At 38.0% G+C, this 24,568-nt stretch overlaps 1 protein-coding gene across 5 annotated transcripts in view; it reads right to left on the bottom strand.

Moving 5' to 3' along the window:
• Positions 1–3,530: 3,530 nt before the first annotated feature.
• Positions 3,531–24,568, bottom strand: part of dmap1 (DNA methyltransferase 1 associated protein 1) — a 108,581-nt gene continuing 87,543 nt past the window's right edge. For 2 of the 5 annotated variants that reach the window (XM_069938810.1, XM_069938813.1), the window contains 4 exons: positions 20,023–20,095; positions 16,109–16,404; positions 10,859–10,946; positions 3,531–4,077 (listed from right to left, as the gene is read on the bottom strand). In XM_069938810.1, the coding sequence (XP_069794911.1) occupies positions 10,860–10,946; positions 16,109–16,404; positions 20,023–20,095 (456 nt within the window). In that variant the 3' untranslated portion in view covers positions 3,531–4,077; position 10,859. Of the gene's footprint in view, positions 4,078–10,846; positions 10,947–11,336; positions 11,444–16,108; positions 16,405–20,022; positions 20,096–24,568 lie in introns of all 5 variants that reach the window. The other 3 variants (XR_011357875.1, XM_069938811.1, XM_069938812.1) reach the window with 3 other exon arrangements.

The following is a 24,568-nucleotide window of genomic DNA, read 5'->3' as shown; positions in this document are numbered from 1 at the left end:
CTCAGGACACATGTGCTCCACCCTGGATATAAGGTGAGTCCAGAGGCAGAGCAGGGGAATTAGATGCACCAGCAAGTGTTAGAAACAAACTGAATGTGATGAGGGCTGACAAGCAATCCCAACAGAAGGACCCAAGCAATTTATACCTGATTGGAACATTCAACTTCCTCCTTAAGAAACTACAGTATTTAAAAATATTTGCAATTTTACCTGAGACATTAATGTAAGACAAATATTGCAAATGTCTAAAGTCTAGTGCATGACAGGAATGAAATTTATGCCAGTTAAGTAAGCAATCTAAATTATGACATGAATGGAAAATTTTTCAGGACAGATTGAGATCATCAAACACCTAAGTCACCTTCATTAAAACAGAATGCAATTGAAAAGGGGGAAAAATGCAGCTACTGGAAAAAGAAATTGCTAAAAATTCTCACCAGTCAAGAGGCATCTATGGTGAGAAGATGAGCAATAGAGATTCAGTTGGATGACTTTTTATCAGTACTAGACAAATATCCAAAGTTTAACTTGTAATTTGTACAAGGCCATATAATTTTGCATGTATACACAAGGTTTGTATTAATAGCTGTCAATATTCTGCTAAAGGAAATATCTGACTAAAAGCGAATCCACCATTTACTAAAAAACACGATTGAAGCAATCATATCTTGAAATAATTCCCAGATGTATTTAGCCAAGTGTTACTCCTCCTTCAAACGAACACTAAATTCATAAGATGACCAGAAATGTCAATATAATGTTTAAAAAAAACCAAGAGAATCGCCTCTCCATTGGTTGCAATGGAAGTAAATTTTCTTGGCAATAACATTATGCATCCAAAGACTTTAAAAGCTTTAGGCATCATTATAAAATTAAAACACCATAATCAATCAAATAACTGGTTCCCAATTGCAGATCTGACTATAATATGCAACATATGAAAACCCTTGTGCTATAATGCCTTCTAGTGGCTAGATCTGAAGTTTTCCCATCAATGCAGATATTATTCATTAAATATGTAATTTTGAATCTAGGTTTAAATTGGGAAATAAAACTTGAATAGCAATGTAAATTTTGAGAAAAAATCAAATCTGTCAAATAAACAATAAGAATACAATTCAATTAAAACAAAATCAAAGCAGGACAATATTATATCTACTCAGCTCAGAGGAATCCATGTGAGCATCTTTCCAATACTACTCCTCATTATCCTCTGCTCCACTGAAAACATCCCCACTCTGCGAACCTCCAGAAGTGTTTCCGACACATACTCAATCTCCCAACCGGAGTGTGATCCAACTAACTTAATGGATAACCTGGTGCCAAGAAGAGGAAGAGAAAGTCGTCAATCATATGATGGTGACATTTTAAAAGATAAGTAGTTATAAATTAATGTATTTTTTTTTTAAATCACAAAAAGGATAGCAATATTGATGCACAAAACAAAAATGGAGTGGACATGGATGGGATTTCCTGAAGTGAATGCTGTGGAATCACTCATTTACCCAAAATAACATTCATCATAAATGAGAGAGAAAGATGGAGGGGGAGTACTAGTTTCACTAGGATGTCATCTATCAACAAACCTTCACTATTTATTTTTCTGTCCCTTTGCTACATCTGATCCATTATTAAACATTTCCATTTTTTTTCCATGTTGTGCTCTTAAAATGTGTTTAATTCATAATTAGATTCTTGGTCAATATAACCAAACATTTCTTGGCAAGTGAAACAACATTCAGGCAAATTTCATAAAAATAGAAATGCTACTCGCAGGCAATGATTCGAGCAGCTCCACCGTTGCTAACTTTTAATCAAGGCTTCCAGGTTTGAGCATGAACATGGGCAGCTGCTGCATTTGGATCTTAACACGGTCTATAAGGATTGCCGGAAGCAAAGGTTAACACATCATTTTTCCTACCTGTGCAACTCCTGCACAAACTCAGTTATTATTGCCTGGAACCATATTCAGAATATGTATAAATTTAAAGAACACAGAATTAACCATTACTAGTTGAAATTTAATTTAAAGTCATACCTTAGTATTTATTTTGTTCCTCAAAACTATCCAGGTCAACTTCATTAATAAAAAAAATCCTGATGTAATAGGATGGAACTGGTCATGAGAAAGACATGTAAAACAGTAAATTATTGCCTTACATTTGAAGAATATGAATGTATGCAATGGAATTAGGACTCAGTGCACAGAGATTGATCAAATATCTATGATGGGAGGCGGGATATTATGCATTGGAAGTTTGTTGAGAAAAGACAACTTTTATTAAAGGTAACTTCGTTGTGGGCGGCATGGTTGGCATCGCAGTTAGTGTACTGCTACTACAGCACCAGCGATGGAGACCACACTGACTGTAAGGAGCTTGTACTTTCTTCCCGTGTCTGCGTGGGTTTCCTCCAGGTGCTCCAGTTTCCTCCCACCTTCAAAATGTAGTTTGTAGGTCAATTGGGTGTAATTGGGGCAGCACAGGCTCATGGGCCGAAAGGACCTGTTACCATGCTACATGTCTCAATTTAAAATAATAAATATTCAACTCTCATTTATGACACATTTGTAAGCTCTGATGAGACAACACCTAGAATACTGTGTTCACTTCTGATCAATTCATTTCAGGAAAGATGTGGAAACTATGGAGAGGGTGCAGGGGAGATTTGCCAGAATGTTGCCTGGATTGGAAAATACTGGTATTTCTTATGAGGCAAGGTTAGCAGAGCTAGGGTTTTCTCTTTGGAGTGAAGAAGGGTGAGAGATGACTTAATACAGGTCTACAAGATTATACGAGATATAGATAAGGTAAACAGTCAGCACCTTTTTCCCAGGGTGGGAGTAGCAAACTCCAGAGGATATCTATACACAGTGAAGGCAGATAAGTTTAGGGGAGACATCAAGGGTAACTTGTTTTACACAGAGAGTTGTGGGTGCCTAGAATGTATTGCCATGGCTGGTGGTGGAGGCTGGAACAACAGGGGCACTGAAGAGACTCAGGCACATGGATGAAAGAAAAAATGTTATGAGGTAGGGAGGTTTACGTTTTTGTGGGTAGATATATCGGTAGGCACAGCATCATGGGCTGAAGGGCCTGTACTGCACTGTAATGTTCTAAGAATACCAATAACAGTGAATCAAGCAGAACTTTTCAACATATGGGGACATGGAAGAATCAGGTAACAAGAATTTACAGCTTGTCCACATCAAAGACATTGTCTATATTTTTGTCTTTCCAGTTTCCAATATGTCCTGTTTCCTTCATTTTATTTTCAGTTTCTTCATCAATGCATTTTTGTAATTTCCCCTTCATTCTAACTACTGCTTCACATCCACTCCTACCACTTTCTCCAAGAAGCTAAAATCTTTAAGACAATAGCACAACATTGATAAGGTGGTCCAAGTAACTTGTCAAAGAGCCCTGAAATTTTAAGTGCACATGATGTACAAGTTATTTTTCCTAAACAAACATTTACAAGCCCAAAAGCAAGTTGTAGTACCAACTTTAAATCATGGTATGAGCCACAAATATTTTAAAAAGCTTCCTTTATTCTGCACTACAACAGATGTTTACAAAGTAATTTGCACAATTCCTAGTAACTGGATTCTGTAGATACTTGAAGCAATTTCTTAGAAGAAAAATTGGAATAAAACTAGGGTTATGTGCATGGTCTTCTCTCCAAGATACTTCTATTGCCCTGTTCAAAAAGAACAAAATGCTCTAGAGTGGAAATAAATATCCAAACAACTTTAAGCCAGTTCTGGAAAAAAAATACTGTCATGTTAATGAAGTTCTGGGTCAGCTGGTCAACTTCAGCCAGATATAACTCTAAATTTTTTTTCCCTCTGTTGTGGTGATATCAGTATTTATTACTTTCTAACACTGCTGAATAATTTATCAACAGATTTCACTGCTCCCTCTTTCCTGGAGTTTGATAGTCGTTTCTCCATAACTGATATGTTGCGAAAGCTCCAATTAAGCACATTTCATCCATTTTCAAGACTTTCATATTAGTTCAGGGCTTCTTCAATTTCTTTACAGAAGAACAACTTGATGCAGATTCTCTTCGCTTCCTCTGTGAAAACAAAAATTAGGATGCAGGAGATGGAGTTATCTACAGATTAACTCTTAAAATTCTGAAAATAACTGTAATCTCAAGCAGCAAAGCAAAGCGGTTAATAAATCACTATTTGCTTAGAAAGGTAAAGGTCCCCTTCCAAAGGGCATACACTTACAGGATTGCTGGTGTGAATCAAACAATGAAGGTGAAAAATGACTGTAGACTGTCATCACTGAAAGAAATCTCAACTTAGCTGTCAATTCATCTGGGATGCTTGATATAGTTAACATGAGCTTGTTTGAATTCCATCTCAGGTATTATATTCACTGACATCTAAAACAGTCAAAAAGATCACACTACCCTGTTTCAATTATTTTTTTTCTCCAGAAAGTTTAGATTTCATGACCTTTATCTACTTTAAATGCTGGTAACTAACTAGAGCATTTACTGAATGATTTGATTACTTAGGAAGTGGCAGGATACTATGCTGGCCATACAGCATAGTTGTTCATTTCTGAAGCTTTCAAAGTGACTTTCACAGAGAGTGGAAGTAAGAGAAGTTTCAGGATTTGAACAGCCCTTTTAACCAAAGTGGCCTTCCATGAGGAAAGGAGAGAGATCATCTGTTTAGAAATGAGGTGCAACATCTAGGAAAACAAATATAACAGAAGATGAAAAGTGTCAGGAATAAAAGAGCCTTATTTATATATCTGGTTTTCAAAATAATGAGCTCATTCAAATGTATATGGATCCCAATAATGTTATGTCAATATACAATAGTAATCAGAAGACACCAAAAAAAACCATCTTACACGAAGCTGTCTCACATTAAGAGTAAGCTACAGTAATATATAAATTTGTAAATGCTGAAAATATTCAGCAGATAAGGCAGGACCTGTAGAGAGAAAAGTAAAGTCAACATTTCAAGCCAGTACCATTCTGTGAAAAGGTTCAACTCACAAGTGTTAAGTAAAACTGAGGGAGTAAAGGTATCTAAAGAAAAGCTCCCTGATAGTGTGGAATATGGAGATTAAATGATGAAAAGGAAAATGATGCAAGACAAAACAGAATGCAAACAATAAAGTAGCAAAAGATTGATCGATGAATTAAAACTATTGAACATTGGCAAGACTTCAACATTAAAAGAGATGCAGTTCATATGTTTACTCAGAGCTTCACTGGAACCATTTAGGGGAATGACAAAGACAGAGGTCAGAGTGGGATCATGGTAGATAATTAAAGCAACAGGCTACTTAAATCTCAGGGTCAGGCTTGTGAATGGAATAGAGATATTTTGAAAACCATTCAGTATTTGATCTCCCATGCATTCTTGTGGAGATATTGGTTGAAAGGCTATCATATAAAGGCGGCTAAGGATATCAAGAAAAGGGAAGAAAAATCTAACAACAAGCAAGAAAAAGGATACCAAACTGGATTTGCTGAATATTTCTACCTTTTTCAAGATATCCCAAAGCACACTTTTGAAGTGTGAGCACTCCTATAATGTATGAAATGCAGCCGCCAGTTTAATCATGTTCCCAAAAATATTAATGAAGGTAATTATAGCAAATATCAAATGACCAGTTATGGGTGATGCTGCTTAAGTGATATATATTGGCCAAATCACAACACTAATTCCCATGACCATCTTCAAAATTGTGAAATGGGATCTTCAGCATCTATCAGAGAAGAAAGATTACAATTCTGATTAAAGTGTAATTTCAAAGAAGATAGCTCCAACACAGCAGAGCATTCTCTCAATACTGCCCTGGAGCCTAGGATAAGATAGTAGAGAACGTGAGAAAAAAAAACAGAACCACAAATGTTCCAAATATCTTTCTAAGAAGAAAACTGAAAAGGGCCAATGCAGGTTTCCAATGTATATCCAAAGGAAAAATATTTAAAATAAATCAACTTCAACAGAAAGAGGAGGGTGATGGTGGATGCAGACTGGTTGTTCTTTTCTTCAAGACCTGAAGCAAAGGTCCTCAGGGCCATCCGGTTTTGTGCAAAAGTGTAGAAAGTTTAGTCTTGCTTAAAGAAATTAGTTGGGGCTAAGAAACTAGGAACTGCTTTAGAGGCACAGGGCATTGGAGGAGTTGTATATACAAGTTGGAAGACACAAGAGATCAGGAAAGAAAAGTCAAAAGAGGAAGAAATCAGTTCAATGGAGTGAGAAGAGAATTGAAATAATCTGTCATTACAATTCAGTTTGTTAAGCTGGAATCACTTCTGTTCATGATTTTTATTAACGATTTCTGCTTTGTAGTCAAGGTCACATTTCCTAAATGTGCAGATGGCACCAAATTAGAGGAAACTGATCAATACAATGAAATTACAAGACAACATCCCAAATATTTATCTTTTTTATTTGGATTATTTACTGTGTTTTGTGTGCACACCATGGCCTGGAGAGACGCTGCTTGGTCAGATTGTACATGTACAATCAGATTATAATAAATTTGAATATCTGTAAATTTACAGAATATTCTAATTATGGCAGATGGATTTCCACAGAAATAATAGTACATTTTAGTTGAGAAATTAGGAAGAGTGTTTATTATCTGAAAAGTCCATATCTAGCTGAAGTAGAGACACAAAAGGATCTTGTGGGACAAATGCACCAATCATCAAAAGTTCTAGCATTGGTTAGAAAGGCCATCAGGAAAACATACCAAAACCAAGTGTTTATTTCTATAGATTTAAAAAGTAGGGAAGAGGTTCTAAACATATTAAACTTTAGTTAGATCACACACAATTTACTGTAGTTCTGGTCACTATATTATAAAAACTGAGGCAATAGATAAGGTGCAGTAAAGATTTACAAAGGTGCTACTACAAACGTGAGGCGATAAAATTAAGTTCAGGATGAACAGAATGGATCTCTTATCTATTGAAAAAAGATCTTTAAATTGAGGGATGGTCTGGATAGAGTGAACACAGAGAAAGTTTCTACTTTGGGGAAAACCACAACTAAAAGTCATCACCATAAGACAGTCACTAAGAAACTGTATAAAGTATTCAGAAAAACCTCATTACCAAAAGGATAGTAAGAATGTAAAATAATTATTCTGATAAATATAGATAAGAAAAGCTGAGCAGAGTCTCAAATGATGAATTTTCTATGTTTACATCAACCAGAATTTTGAATGTTTAAGTTTACAGAGTATGAAGAATGGGAGGATTGACTGCAGAGCCTTGGAAATTGTCAATGGTAGGAGGGTTGAAGAGGTGGCAAATATAGACAAAGTGAAGGAGATGCAAATTGGCAAAAATGATAATGAACATGGTCAAACAAGAAACTATAAACAACTTCGCTTAATCTCAGAATGGACAGAAAAGAATCAATGATGAGAAAATGGAAATGACAATAAAAGTGAAAACAATGGCTATAGTCTTTCAAACATATAACTAGAGGTATTTTATGCTCAAAAACATGTAATGTCAGTGAGACAGATCAATTGAAGTGGAGAGACCCGGCTGTGTCCTCACAGTCGGGTGTCAGCGACACACGTAGTGTATCAGAAATTGTTTTCTGATAATATTACCAAAGAATTTTAAAGAATTGAGTGAAGCAAAAAGGGGCGGGGGGGGGTGTGTGGGGGGAAACAAGTGAAGCCCTGGCAGGGGGTTCTCTTACCATGACAGGATCAAAAGATGAACCGAGGTAGGCAAGTACAGTCATACTTGTGTGTAATGTCAAGTCTCTGTTAAATGCTTCAGACTATGGCAAAGAACAATGATTGACAGTGAACTTTGGTCACAGTCATACAAAATACCCTCTGTGACTTTGTTAAAGATGTCTCAAAGCTAGGGCCACAAATAAAAAGAGAAACTCTGATGTAGAGCTAGGTTAAAGACTATTAAAAATGCTTATTGGGAAAATAAATTAAAATTGAAGGAATTCAGAATGCTTTTTGTATTTTTTTGTGGTCATCTCTGTGTTCACTCTATCCAGACCATCCATAAGTTTCTAAATATTCCAACAGATACTCGCTAACATCAGTTTTAACCTGCCAGAACATGATGGCAAGTTGAACTCTGTAGTTAGCTTTGAACAACTTGGTAATTCTCGGTTTCAACACAACTCAAAATAGATATTCTATTAGGCATTTTCTGCATCAGCTACTTGTCACCCTTATCTCCTCCACCAAGACAGCACAATTGTAATCGAGATATTGATCCAAACAGGTCCCTCGGCAGATCCTTATGTCTCATCCACCCAATGTCCATCCAAATTTTAAAAAGATTCACATCTGTGAGGTTTTTTTTTACAACTGCAAAGAGCATTTTGAAATCTGCAGGAGTACTTTTGATTCGTGAACTATTAAAGAATGACTAAACTACCAAGTTAATTTTTAATTTAGGTTATTTTTTTGTATTTTCCAAGTACTGTCAAAATTATTTTTGTGAGGGTGGGGGGAAATTCTGGTGGGGATGATCAGAGGTAATGTTAAAAACAATTTCTGAAGCACTCTAAAATGGTTGTACAGTGAATTGGTTTGACCTTCAGTCTTATTCTAATCTAATGCCATCTTCATTGTTTAATCAGCCAGTAAAGGTCAAAGCTGTATTTAACATTTTAACTATTTTGTACACCATTGAAAATGCCCTGCAGCAAATCTTCATTCCCGACTTTTCAAAACTGACATTCTCTTCCATTTTATGCTGATTGATGTCAAGACATCATAGGGATCCATTAATATTCTCTAAATACACCATAGCCATAACTATGTATCTGATTCATGTAGAGTGAAACATGAAAGTCTGCAAATGCTGTGAATGTCGTGAAAACACAGAAATGCTGGAGGAACTCAGCACGTCTCGCATCGTCGATAGGAGGTAAAGACATTTCACCAACGTTTCAGGCCGAGCATTTCTTCAAGTACAAGCTACCTCTATATATGTTCTCTTGGTATATACACCTTTACTGAAGGAAAATGTGCCTCAATCATTCAAGGTAAAAAGCAATTTTGAAGTAATGTAAATCATTGCTTCTGTACTGACTGCAAACTAGTTTGTGGGAATTCCATCGAGCATATTGGCAAATTCAAGCAAAAATAAAAACCACACTTTGTGTTATTCAGAGCAACCCTCTGCTCATTTTGGTTTCATTGGATAAATCACAAAAAATAAGAGCAAAGATAGATTTAAGTTGAATCAGGCATTGTGAAAACATTTTGAAACAGCCATGAGGAATAGGCGTTAGCCCAATTTGGGAGGAAGAAGCAGTTGGCGAAAGCAGAGTTGCTTCAGGTGGTTTCAAGCATAGAAAGGTCTGGTCTTTTTCAAATATTAAAATTAGCATTTTCCCTTTTCCTGTGTGCAACCTACTATAGAAAATTTAGTCAATATCCCCTCAAAATCACTATGAACACCATCCAATTTAACTTTGACTTTCATTCAAATCTTTGTCTCAGTCTTAAAGCTTTAATGCTTTACTGCAGAACAAATTACGAACACAAATAGTGAACCCAACACTTGATAAAACTCCTCACTCAAATAGCACATTCCCTACTGAATTAACCAGTACTGCTTCAAAGTTAGTTCATATTCATAACGTGGCCTGCTTTACATTGGAGAATCCAAACAGAGACTGGTGACCATTTTGCATAACAAGGCAATTCAGTCCATGAGGGTGAATCAGCCCTTTCAAACTGCAGCACCCAGATAGCCCTCCTGGGACCCAGGTGTGATTACTGGCTCGTGGGTGCAGGTTGTACCTTTCAACTTGCAGGTGGACTTGCCTGTTTCTCTCTCCAAAGAGGGGGATCCTGTCTCCGCGATGACACAGTGAGTGACACGTCATGCACTCACAGGAACCATTGGCAGTCAATCTCCCCCACATCCCCCCACTGGGCATCAGTAGCCACCCACCCCATCAGTCACCCTCCCCCAGAGATGTGCCACTGCTGCAAATGGTGGGGCGGGGGGGGTGGTGCCGGTTGCTGCCACGATGCGCCGCTCCGATTCGGGGCAATGGCTGTCTTCCTTACCCATAATCCCACCCCACCAGAGCTGTTCCAGCAGCATGGGGGATTATAGGTAAGAAAGACAGCCATTGTTCCAGCACTGAGCCATCACCGCAAGCCGGAGTGGCACATCACAGCCCTTCACACTCCCTCCTCCCCGCAGAGAGCTCTCTCCCCCTGATCATGGCCCCCACAACTTTCCCCCAGTGGCAGCGGCCTCTATCCTCTTGATCATGGAGCCCCGCTCGTGGCAGCAACCACTCTCACCCCGCTCGTGGCAGCAGCATTTCAGCCAGAGGTATCCCTGTGACACAAGCGTGCAATTGCCAGTAACTGGGTTGGCCATTTCCCCTTTCAAACTGCCATAGCAGGACCTGGAAAATTTTTCTGGGCTCTCTGACCATCATCAGGGACCTAAATGGGTTTGAGAGGGTTGACCCAGTTGGACCCATGTAAATAGGTCACTAACCGTGCAAATTTCCCAGTGAACCCCATTTGACTTGCCAGTTTGAAAGGGTTTTTAGCTTCAAGATGCTTGTTACCTCTACTCTGACCGCCCCTCCATGGACTCTTACATGGTTCCAACAGAGTTTAACTGAAGTTCAAAAAACACCATCTCATTCTCCAACTTGGGGCTCAATAGTGAATTCAACATTTCAGGTAACAAGCCTTTCTAGTTTGTATTGAAGCTGGTCAGCTCTAAAGAGAAATAATCATCCTGACACATCAAATAAACAGGAAATGCGGTAAACACTCAGCAAATCAGCTAGCACCTCTAGAAAATAAACAAATTACAGATTTCTAGCACCCACTGTGTTTTGTACCTCACAGGTTCAAAATACCATGGTTTTTTTTTAAACTCTTCCTTTTCCAATGATTTCCTTTCAGTTTCATCTCCTCCAGACACACAATCTGTGAATAATAAATGTTGGGCATCTCAAATATTTTGTCATTAGAATTTTTACACAATTCATCCCCAATTCAGCTGATACCATCATCCAGTGTTGTAACCTGAATGCCACACTTCAACCTTTTACAGGTGCTCCCCGACTTACCACCAATTCTTCGGTCCCAATTATGGTTGTATCTCGAAATGGATGCAAGTTGGAAATTTTGCCTTTATGCGTGGAGTACCAAAGTCTTAAAGCAAACTTTTTAATCAATTTTTTTTCAGCATAGATTTGACAATAACAACTTAAACCCGAATTTGTCGATCAACCTTGGTGAATCTTTCCATATACTGGTCCAAACTTTCTCAGCTGACATCACTGCTAATCACGTCAAGCAATCTCGCCTTCTCACCACTGAGTTCTCTCCATCTTGTTTGATATCCAATTTCTCCCAATTCTGATGAAAGGTTATCAATCTGTAATTTTGACTGTTTCTCTCTCCAAAAGGTGCTACCTGGCCTGCATTTTTAGATAACAAAATATTAGATAATGCTAAATTTCCACCCTTTTAAAGAAAAGCATGGTCAACCTAAAAACTGACACTAAAAACAAAATGACACGAAAGCAACTCAAGTCAACGACAGGATTTAAAGGTTTGTGAAATTCAGTTATAATCAGTCACTTATTGTAATAGATAAAATGCAAACAATCCTTATGCACTTTGGAATGAAAAAGGGCTGATTGGATTACATCATTGGACACAATGGATTTATTTTACAGTGGATTCTTTGGGTGCAAACAATCCAAAATGTTAAAGACAAAAATGCTTCAACACAAGCTACCATCTTTCAGAAAAACAGAACTGCAGATATTGGTGCCTCATTTGTGTTTCTCGATTCTATGCATCTCAAATATTTTGTCATTAGAATTTTTACAAAATTCATCCCCAATTCAGCTGATACCATCATCCAGTGTTGTAACCTGAATGCCACACTTCAACCTTTTACAGGTGCTCCCCGACTTACCACCAATTCTTCGGTCCCAATTATGGTTGTATCTCGAAATGGATGCAAGTTGGAAATTTTGCCCTTATGCGTGGAGTACCAAAGTCTTAAAGCAAACTTTTTAATCAATTTTTTTTCAGCATAGATTTGACAATAACAACTTAAACCCGAATTTGTCGATCAACCTTGGTGAATCTTTCCATATACTGGTCCAAACTTACATTGGTTTCTTGGCTTCCCAGGGTCAGTAGGCTTGGCGCAGCCATCTTGATTCCTGTGTGCATGAGCGAGTTTTCAGTTGGTGCATGCACGGTGGGTTTGTGTATTGGAGTTCAGTTGGTGCATGTGCTAGAGTTAAGCGCCCTGACAATACTGAATTCGCGCCCTTAACTCTCATGCATGCACCAACCAAATTCCAATACACGGACCCACCATGCATGCGCCAACAAAAGACTCGCACATGCACAGAGGAATCAAGATGGCCGCACCCAGCCTAAGGACTCCTGGACGCCACCTAACAAGTGTGCACATTTTGGCTCTTACATGCCCTGTATCTCTGTTATAGTTTGTCAAATACAACATAAATTTTATACTTTTTCTTATATTTAAAAAAAATTTGTTCGTATGTGTGGATGGACGCAAGTCGCATAGGTCGCAAATCAGGGAGTACTTGTATCTGGAAAACAGACATTAATTTCACTTCTCAAATGCAAATCTCTAAATTTAATGAGCATGACTTCTGCATTCTTCCATCTCTATTTATTAAATTATTTTATTATTTCAAAAAGAGTCAGTTAAATTAGCTTTCAATTTTTTTTAAATTTAAGAATAAAAGATGTGAACATTGCTGGCAATATTGGCATTTATTTCCCATCCCTAAAGGCCCCAGATCTGAGGAATCAACATGATAGTGTGTCTGATTTCAGAAATATAACCTGCCTTTCACTGATTCAGTCCACATAGAATTCACCTGGAAAGATGCTAGACAAACTACTGGAGGAACTCAATGGGTTGAGCAGGATCATTACTCTAGCTCAAATACCAGGATCTGCAGTCTCCTGTGTATCACATGGAAAGACTGTCTATTCAGCGCAGTGGTCCTGTGTATAGTACAGCTCTACCTGAAGAATCTTTTTTAATATACTCCCTGTTAGTCTTCTGAAATTGCTAGCTCTTTGATATTAAATCACCAAAAACCATAACAGTACTATCGTGAGAAGCTGGAGGGACTCAGGAGATCAGGCAGCATATATGGGTAGAAATGGTAGAGCAACATTTCAGGACGCTTTGTCATCTCAATACAGTCGTATTCTGAAACACTGACTGGATGGATGCTGGCCTGCTGAGTCCTCCTAGCTTTTCATGATTTACTCAAGATTCCAGCATCTGCAGCTTTTGTGTTTCTCACAGAACATAGAAACATAGAAGATAGGAGCAGGAGTAGATCATTCGACCCTTCGAGCCTGCTCCGCCAATCAACGAGATCATGGCTGATCTTAAAATTCAGTACACCGTCCCCGCCTTCTCTCCGTAACCTTTAATACCCTTATACTGAAGAAATAGATCTAATTCCCTCTTAAATTTATTTAATGAACCTACCTCTACTGCCCTCTGTGGCAATGAATTCCACAGATTCACTACCCTCTGGGTATAGAAATTCCCCCTCATCTCGGTCCTAAATGGATTGCCTATTATCCTCAAACCATGGCCCCGGGTTCTGGATTTTCCCATCATTGGAAACATCCCATCTGCATCCATTCTGTCCAGTCCTGCCAGAATTTTATATGTCTCTATGAGATCCCCTCTCAATCTTCTAAACTCCAGCGAGTACAATCCCAATTTGCGCAATCTTTCCTCATAAGTCATTCCTGCCATTCCAGGTATCAGCCTGGTGAATCGCCTCTGCACTCCCTCCATTGCAAGAACATCCTTCCTTAGATAAGGTGACCAAAACTGCACACAATACTCCAGGTGTGGTCTCACCAAGGCCCTGTACAGCTGCAGTAAGGTATCCTTATTCCTATACTCAAACCCTCTGATATGAAGGCCAACATACCATTTGCCTTTTTAACCACCTGCATGCTCACCTTCTATGACTGGTGCACAAGAACCCCTAGGTCTCTCTGCACTTCCCCATCTCCAAATCTATTACCATTCAAATAGTAATCTGCCCTCCGGTTTGTATTACCAAAGTGGATAACCTCACATTTATCCACATTGTAGTGCATTTGCCATGTATCTGCCCAGTCCCCCAATTTATCCAAATCACACTGGAGCTTCCTGACCTCCTCTTCCGTGCACACAACCCCTCCTAGCTTAGTGTCATCTGCAAATTTGGAGATATTACATCCAATCCCCTCATCCAGATCATTAATGTAAATTGTGAACAGCTGGAGTCCCAGTACAGATCCCTGTGGTACCCCACTGGTCACCGCCTGCCACTCAGAAAACGAGCCATTTATCCCAACTCTCTGTCTTCTACCTGCCAGCCAGTTCTCAATCCACATCAATACTTTGCCCCCAATCTCATGAGCCTTGATTTTGGAAGCCAGTCATTTATGCAGGACCTTATCAAAGGCCTTTTGGAAGTCCAGGTACACCACATCCACTGGCTCTCCCCCATCTATTTTACCTGTCACCATCTCAAAGAATTCCAATAGATTTGTCAAGCACGATTTACCTTTTGTAAATCCATGTTTACTCCGTCCGATCCCTTCTCTGATAGACATATGCTCCGCTATTACATCCTTAATAATGGATTCCATTATTTTGCCCACTACTGATGTAAGGCTCACCGGCCGATAATTCCCCGCTTTTTCTCTACCCCCCTTTTTAAATAGTGGGGTAACATTAGCTACCCTCCAATCCATGGGTACTGATCCTGAGTCTATCGAGTTCTGGAAAATAATTCTTAAAGCATCTGCTATCTGAATGGCCACTTCCTTGAGTACCCTAGGATGTAGATTATCAGGCCCTTGGGATTTACCTGCCTTCAATCCCATCAATTTTCCCAAGACCATGTCCTTAGAGATACTGATTTCTTTCAGTTCCTCCCTTGCATTAGTCTCTATGTTTCCAAACATCCTTGGGAGGTTATTTGTATCCTCTCTTGTAAAAACAGAACTAAAGTAAGAATTGAATTGGTCTGCCATTTCCTTATTCCCCATTATATATTCCCCTGATTCCGACTGCAAAGGACCTACTCTGGACTTCACCAATCTTTTCCTCTTGACATATTTATAAAAGCTTTTGCAGTCGGTTTTTATATTTGCCACAAGCTTACTTTCGTTATTTATTTTTGCTCTCTTGATTAATCCCTTTGTCCTCCTTTGTTGCATCTTGAACTGCTCCCAGTCTTCGGTTGCGGTACTTTTTTTGGCCAATTGATATGCTCTCTCTTTGGACCCAATGCTGTCTCTAATTTCCCTAATCTGATTCAATTCTGAAAAGATGAACTTCCTGAAAATCTTGGTCCAAAACCTCACATCAGTGCCTGAAATTCAAGCTGAGAAAATCTTTGGCATCCCCTAAGCTTTAATCAAAGATATAAATCACTTTCAATGCTTCTGAAATGTCCCTGAACCACAGCACAAAAAACAGATTCTCCAGAAAATAACCTTCCAGCCAATTACAGACTTTGGTCTTCCGATAATCACGTGCCAATGTCCCAAACTTAAATGAACTGGGCCATTCATTTTAGCAAGGTTCCCATTCATGGGTTTTAAACTATGATTCATGAATAGGCTATGATGGCTATGGTCAAAAGACCTTAGCAGCCTTCCATTGTCTAACACCTGGTCAATAAATATTCATCAGACCTTGTTGATATGGGCTCAATGCTGCAAATTTTACATACCATGCACATTGTAAAGAATGCTAGTTTGGTTTAAAAGACAGATTTCTATTAGCAATATCTATTAACATATTAAGAGTTTTGATCGAATATTAATACTATTAAGGAAATTTTTTTAATAAATTAAATGGATATCAACACTTACATAGAGATTTTACTTAAAATTAAATCAAATAATGACAGATTAGAAAGCTTGATGTTTTAAATATAAACAGGACAATTTGTGAATTATTGGTTTTAATTTATTTGGTATACACAATTAATATAAATAATTATATTAATTAAGATTTATGCGTAGCTGGATATTTTGAGCTTGTCAGTACTCACCGAGTTTGGTGTGAGAGGTGCAGCTCCAACAACATCAATAAACTGATCTTTTCCTTCTCCCTTAACCTCCTCGGAACTGGTTCCAACAGTTCCTATCTGTCCATCAATGCTAAAGCCTTCTCCTGATGCCAAGTTTGCTGTTCCTGCCTTTGCCAGGGCCTCATATCGATGTCGCAGCATCTGAAGCTCATATTCACAATTGGCATATGCCTGCTTGAGTTCATACAACAACACCAGATCGCTACGAAGTTCATTGAACATGTGCACAATCTCTTCTGTGGGCATTGGGTTTAGATCTGAAAAGCAGGATCAATCAAAACAATGTAAAAATGTTTGTAAACTCTCAGAAATTACATCAGCAAATTTTCCCATACAAAAGCAGTGTAATATTAGAAAGGTGGAAGCATGGGAGTTTGATATTGTTTATTGGATGCAGAGCATTTCAACAGTTAAAATATATCTAAATTTGTAATATAACCTCAACTGTTGATAGAATAAACCTTCAGAAATGCAGCCACACAGAACCATAGAAATATCAATATCATTCCTCTTAAGTCAACTTACTGTGAGTGTAATTGTGCACCCATAATACATTAGCTTCCCTCCAACATAGATATTAACAGAGAATCCTATAAATTCCAGGAACATTTATTGGCATTTAGCAAAGCAAGGATCCGTTGCTAAAGAGGAATAAAATAAAGAGGGGATTATAAGTTTCTTTGATATTATTGCAGTGGGTTACTGGTTTTTCTAGGTTTGTTCTTGAAGGAAAACACCCCAGAGGATGGTAAATTTTCCCAGAGGGTGGTGAATCCGTGAAATTTGCTGCCCATTGAAGCAGTGGAGGCGACTTTGGTAAATATATTTAAGACAAGATTGGATAGATTTCTACAATGAAAGGGAATTAAGGGATAAGGGGAAAAGGCGGGTAGGTAGAGATGAGCCTATCATCAGCCATGATCACATTGAATGGCGGAGTGGGCTTCACAGGCTGAATGGTCTACGCCTCCTCCTATTTCTTATGTTCTAAAATTTACTATTTAATGATAACATCCTCCAAAGCTATAGCATAGTTCAGACTGACATAATTCGATAGCAGAACAGAACTACACAAAATACCCTTGATTTTTAATATTATCTGAGCATTCTATCAAGTCATAAATATGTGATCTCCAATAAAATTGACAAGCAAAAGACTTGTTAGCACCAAATTGCTAATACTTTGAACCAACAACTCTTGATGATTAAGCACATGTATGTATGTGTATGTATACACGCACACACATAGGTGCATACATCTTGTATTTTCTAAATCACCATCTTGCAAATGCTATGATTTAATAGTCAGATTGAACACTTAAAGAAGTTTCTTAAATTATTTTTTTGCCTCCATCCCATATTTACATATTTTTCTCAAGTCATATTCTAAAATGAAAAATAAGATAATTATGTGCCATGGTATAATTTGCCAATCTATCATTCAAGAGAGTGAATCGGCAAGGTGTCAGGCCCTGTCGGCGTTCCTGGCAGAGTATTCCAACGAGGTGGAGTGTTCACAAAAATTCTCAACCTCTCATTGCTGCAGTCAGAGTTTCCCACCAGCTTCAAACGGGCATCAATCATCCCGGTACCCAAGAAGTGTGGTGTGAAGTGCCTCAACAAATACCGCCCAGTAGGTGATGAAATCATTTGAGAGGCTGGTCATGGCCAGAATTAACATGTACCTAAGCAAAGATCTGGTCCCGTTGCAATTTGCGTTTCTTCACAATCGCTCCACAGCAGATGCAATATCATTGGTTCTCCACTCAGCTCTGGATCACTTCCAAAACAGAATTCATACATACAGCTGCTCTTCATTAACTACAGTTTGGTCTTCAATACTATTATTCCCTCAATGCTGGTCAAGAAGCTACAAACTCTAGGCCTCTGTACTCCCTTCGCAACTGGATCTTTGATTTTCTCATTGGAAGACCACAGTCAGTTTGAATTAGAAACATCTCCTCACTGATTATCAACACAGGTGCATCCCAAGGATGCATGCTTAGCCAACTGCTCTTCTCATTATACACCTATGTCTGTGTGGCCAGGCACAATTCCAATGCTATCCATAAATTTGCTGATGACACCATAGTTGTCGGCAGAACCATAAATGGCAATGAGGAAACGTACAGGAGGGAGATAGATCAGCTTGTTGAATGGTGTAATGACAACAACCTTGCGCTCAACATTAGCAAAACCAAAGAGATGAGTGTGAACTTCAGAAGGCAGTCAGTCCTCATCGATGGCTCAGTAGTGGCAAGGGTCAAGAACTTCAAATTCCTGGGTGTCAACATCTCCGAGGATCTGTCCTGGAGCCTCCACATTGATGCAATTACAAAGACAGCTCGTCAGAGGCTATACTTAGTGAGGTGTCTGAGGAGATTCAGTAATGTCACCGAAAATGCTCGAAAAATTCTACAGGTACACTGTGGAGAGCATTCTGGCTAGTTGCATCACTGCCTTCTTTAGAGGTGTCAACTCTCAGGACAAGAATAAACACCAGAGAGTTGTTCATTTGACTTGAAACATCACAGGCACCAGACTTCACTCCATTAAGGACATCTATATGAGGTAGTGTCTTAAAAAAAAATGTAGCCTCTATCCTCAAAGACCCTCACCACTCAGGCCACGGCCTCTTCACAGGAACCTAGAGATGAGCACTCAACAGCACAAGGACAATGTTTTCCCCACTGCCATCAGATTCCTGAATATTTAATGAACCAAAGACACTGCCTTACTCTCTTGCACGACTTTTTATTTTTTTTTTAAACTTATAGTGAATGTTGAAAGATGTTTATAATATGAATGTTTGCACTACAATGCTACCGCAAAACAACAAATTTCATGATTTATTCATGACAATAAATTCTGATTCTGATGGTTAAAACATCTCAACATAAACATAAAGGATATTTTTACATTCTTAATTATTTTAAAAATTGAAATGTATCTGTAGAACATTTCATAGATGTAATATTTAATATTTATTCTCAAGGACATAAGAGCCATGTTGTCTATTGTAATTCTGCAAGAAACAATGCATACTTGACTACTAACCTCATGTCAGATGGGCGATATGATTTAAGACATAATGATGGCAATAATGCACTTTCATTATATTAGAAGACAGCATTGTTCAAATGAATTTTAAACATCTTTATGTTCATTTGTATAGAATGTTCAAGCAACATAACCAGAAAGAGATTATCTCGTTATTCATTCATGGAATGTGCATACTTAATGTATGCAAAGTGACGATCGCATTTGCAAATACATAAACATCTGCATGTCAAAAGCAACACATTGTTTTGGGTCCTAATGATGTGGATAAAAGCCATTAAATTCTGGTTATCTCCTTACAGTTCCAAAGCAAAATGATCTAATCCCACAGAAAATGTACTATTTTCAATTTGTTTAAACTCCTATATTGTACAACTAGTTATTTATTGTCAAACTGTTGACAGTATGATGCTGCGTTTGATTCTAATTATGTACTGATATGCAATTAGTTATACATAATTTGTTTTTTAAAAAAAGTTTCATTCTATCAACCTGGACTGGATTAAATCCAGATTCCAAATGCAAAAGGGAAATATTAATAAACCTACTCTGAGACTCAGCCTATATTTTGGTGTTTAAATATTAAATTTTATAAGTTCTAAAAGTTTACAGTAGCAACAGATACATTTTATAATGATGACAAGTATTTCATTGCACATTACTTTGTTTCAGATTGCCCTTTCCCCAAATTCTAAATAGTCCGGCAATTTCATTGGAAAGATATTGTTCAGAATTCATAGTATTTTGGTGATCAATGCACACATCTTTTTTATGTTTGAAAGAAATGAATAATTAGATCTCCATTTTTTACCTACCAACTCCCAATTCTGTAAGCATCTGTTCAATGGCTTTGATTTTTTTCTGTCCAACTGAGCTAGGCAGTTTCATCTGAACCCAGAAAGAAGTTGACAATTAGAAAAGTTCATTATAATTTGCAACAAAAGCACTCAGAATATTTCATTAACAAATATTTGCAATTTCCTTTCAAATCTGCCCCTCCCCCCATCACAAATCAGAATGCAGAGGAAGGAATATATAAGGCATTGTTTTTCAAAAGATCCCAAAGAAATCAAACAAATTTTTTCTATGATTATACACAAATACAAATTAATTTTTTTTCTCCAAAAAGGTATTAATTTATTAACATTCAAAAGATTACTTCCCTTCAACTAATATGGATTACTGTTTATTTTTGCTATATTCTCAACCCAAGTAAAACTTGCACTGTTTTAGCAAATGTCTCTTTCATTTTAGCTTGAAAATGAATGTTGGAAATTACACACCAACAGTGATTCTTAATCCATTAAAATTAATAGATGGAATATAATGGGTTGGAAGTTTGAACACATTTCTTAGAGGATATATTGTTTGAATGCAATGGAATCTGTAGCACATCCTGAACTTCTACACATGCTGTCAAATTCTCCCTTTGTGATTTCTTTCAACACACTGAGTTGTATCCTGTAATGTGAATGATTTTGCATACACCCATTAGTTCAGAGTAACACAGAAGGCCACATAGTTGTAAATGCAGAGCACTTGTCCAACTTCCACTCAATGGAATATCATCGTTGCCAAAAAGATAAATCAACAGTGCACTCTATAATGTTTGGGACAGACATTTTATCCTCCACAGGCCCCTGTGCTCCAGTTTTAAATTTGTAATCAAGCAATTCACGTGTAATTAAATATATTATTTAAGATTTTATTAAAGGGTATTTGTGCACATTTTGGTTTGATCATTTAGGAAATTACACAACTTTTTATACATAGTCCCCTCATTTCAGGGCATTATTATAAAAGGGACATAGCAATGGTATATTAAAGTAGTTATGTTTAGTACTTTGTTGCTTATCCCTTGCACACAATGATTCGTAGACATCACCAGGTGCTTCTCTGCCATCTTCATTAGTAGTGATGCTCCACCAGCCCTCTACTGCATCCATCGTCAGCTTCTGCCTGTTTAGGGAGCTGGTCTTGTCAAGTTTTCTCTTCAGCATATGGCTGGCATGCTCAGTTGGATTTAGATTGGGTGACTGACTTGGCCATTCAAGAATTTTTGCAGGTTTTAGCTTTGAAAAACCCCTTTGTGGCTTTAGCAGCATTTTTGGGATCATTGTCTTTTTTATAGGATGAAATGCCTTCCAATGAGTTTGGAGGCATGTGCTCAAACTTGAGCAGATGTTTCTATACACCTCAGTATTAATTTTGCTACTGCTATCAGTAGTTACATCGACAGTGACAGTAAGTGTACAAGTACCTGTGGCAGCAAGACATGGCCACACCATAACAGCCCCACCACCATGTTTCACAGATAAGGTGGTCTGCTTTGGATCTTGGGCATTTCCTTTATTCCTTCACACTTTGCTCTTGCCATCACTCTGATACAGGCTAATCTTGGTCTCATCTGCCCACAAGACCTTTTCTGGAATTCTGCAGGCTCTTTTAAATACTTCTTGGCAAACTATAATCTGGTCTGTGGCTAACCAATGGTTTACATCTTGCAGTGTAGCCTCTGTATTTCTGTTCATGAAGCCTAATGAAGACAGAGTCACATGGTGGAGTAGTGGCTGGTGGGAGAATATCAGCCCTCTCTAGAAAAAAAAGAAAAAGCAAAGTCCCAGATACACAAAACACAACAAATACAAAATAAAGATGTGGAGAAAATGGCACCCAAGAAAGAAAAACAACGGGAAAAAAAGGAAAGACACCGGAAGAGAAAGGTGAAGGCCTTACCTGCACGAAAAAGCAGGGATCCGCCATGGAAAGAGGAGCCCGCAGGGTCACGACCTACCGACCACGGGACTGCAAAAATGACTCACTGAGCCAAACAGAGGTGCGCAATTGCGCACGACAGGAGAACACTGACGGGAGGGGGGGTCCAGCTGTGGAGTGAAACTCCACATCACGAACAGCTGAGAAATGCCCGACAGCAGGGCTCCCAGCTGGAAGATAAAGAAAGCAACGGGAAAGCGAGGGGTGAGAAAGAAAAACAGAATCAGGAGGCCCAACAGATAACCAGCCCAGAAGAAGAGGACCAACATCAAGAAACCATGAAAAAAAAACCAACAAACTGAGAAGCAGCTCAACAAGAAAGTCAGAAGAGACACAGATACAAGGAAGAGAAATAGAAGACACAAACCCAAGAGCAGACACAGAAGAAGAACACCAAGCTCTGCACATAGGAATAGGAGGTAAAATGAATGGACAGTACATAGATTAAAAAAAATTTCAAGAACAAATGAAAGCATTAAAAGAATGGCTGACACTAGAATTTAGTGAAATTAAAAGAAAAATGAAAAGTACAGAAGAAAAAGTGAGAATAGAGCTGGGAAAGGATTAGAAAATATGGAAGAACGTGTAATGACGGAAGAAATGGAAGTGAACGACTTAAAAAGAAAATTGGAAGAAAGTGACAAAAAAGTTAAAGAAACGCAGGAATTGTTAGCTGAGAAGATGGATATAATGGAAAACTATAGTAGGTGAAACAATATAAAGATAGTGGGCCTTAAGGAAGATGAAGGCAAAAATATGAAAGAATTTATAAAAGACCTGGGAATGTCAGAAATGCAGGAAGGAATGGGAATAGAAAGGGCACACAGAACATTAGCCCCGAAACCACAGTCACAACAAAAACTAAGATCAGTTTTAGTAAAATTTCTGAGATACACGACAAAAGAAAATATATTGGAGAAGGCAATTAATAAAATTAGAGAAGACAAAAAACCACTGGAGTACAAAGGTCCAAAAAAAAATTCTACCCAGACATAAGTTTTGAGCTCCTAAAAAAGAGGAGGAGTTTAATGCAGCAAAATCGATCCTATGGAAAAAAGGCTATAAATTTATGTTAAGATATCTAGCGGTGCTTAAAATAGCTATCCCGGGGGAGCAAAACAGACTGTTCTCCGATCCGGAGAAAGCACGAGAATTTGCAGAACGCCTGCAGGACAGAAAGAGAGATGAAGAGATGTAACAAAAACAAAGAACGATGACAAACTACATATAAAGATGTAAAAATAATGTATAAGTAAGAACCAAAGGAGGGAAGAAAAGGGAAGTAAGGGAGATACGGGGGGGGGGGGGGGGGGGGGTTGGGGGGGAAAGAGGGGTGAAAAAAAAAAGTAAAAGAGAAGAAAAGAGGGAGAGCTTTGTTGTAAAGGGAAAAGGGGTGAATCAGAGAGGGGGGGGGGGGGGAGAGACACTTGCGGTTAAGGGAATTTTCGATGTGGGAATAGTGGAAATATTTTATGTTTCAGAAGTGTTGTCATACACTGCATGCAAAAAAGGAAAACTGAGAAATGAAAATGGGGAAAAAGGTGGTGGTGAGGAAGTGGAAATGAGATGAAAACAGTATAAGATGGCCATGTTGAACTATTTGACTATAAATATTAACGGAATACATAACCAAATCAAAAGGAAGAGGCTATTAAATTTACTGAAAAAAGAAAAAATAGATAAAGCATTCGTGCAGGAAACGCATCTAACTGATGCGTTAAAAAGAGACTGGGTAGGGCATGTAACGGCAGCATCATATAATTCAAAAGCTAGAGGTGTAGCTATATTAATCAATAAAAATGTACCAATCAAAATAGAGGAGGAAATAATAGATCCAGCAGGGAGATATGTAATGATAAAGTGTCAGATATATTCAGAACTCTGGAATTTGGTCAATATATATGCACCTAATGAAGAGGATCAAAAGTTTATGCAAGATATTTTTTTGAAGATTGTAGATACGCAGGGAAATATATTGATAGGAGGGGACTTTAACCTTAATTTGGATTCAAAGATGGATAAAACTGGACAAAAGACTAGCAGAAAAAACAAAGTAGCCAAATTTATGGTTAAATCAATGCAGGAAATGCAACTTTTGGATATATGGAGGAGACAACACCCAAAGGAGAAGGAATACTCACATTATTCGAGTAGACATAAAACATTCTCAAGGATTGACCTGCTCCTGTTGTCAGCCAGCCCATATCCAAGGGAGAGTTAGGAAAACGGAATATAAAGCTAGATTGTTATCTGATCACTCACCCCTGTTATTAGCAATAGAACTGGAGGACATCCCACCAAGAACATATAGATGGAGATTAAACTCCATGCTACTTAAAAGACAGGAATTTAGAGAAATTATTGAGCACCAAATTAAAATGTACTTTGAAATAAATACAGAATCAGTGAAATACAAATTTATATTATGGGATGCAATGAAAGCCTTCATCAGAGGGCAGATAATAAGTTACATAACTAAGATGAAAAGGGACTAGAATTGGGAAATAGAACAGCTGGAAAGGGAAATAGTAAGTACAGAAAAAGAACTAGCAACAAAGGAAGATACAACAAAAAGAGAATTTGCGG

The sequence above is a fragment of the Narcine bancroftii genome, chromosome 5, assembly GCF_036971445.1.
Source record: "Narcine bancroftii isolate sNarBan1 chromosome 5, sNarBan1.hap1, whole genome shotgun sequence".
NCBI classification, from domain to species: domain Eukaryota; kingdom Metazoa; phylum Chordata; class Chondrichthyes; order Torpediniformes; family Narcinidae; genus Narcine; species Narcine bancroftii.
Note: the sequence above shows the minus strand (reverse complement) of the source record. Positions and strands in the feature narration are given on the sequence as shown.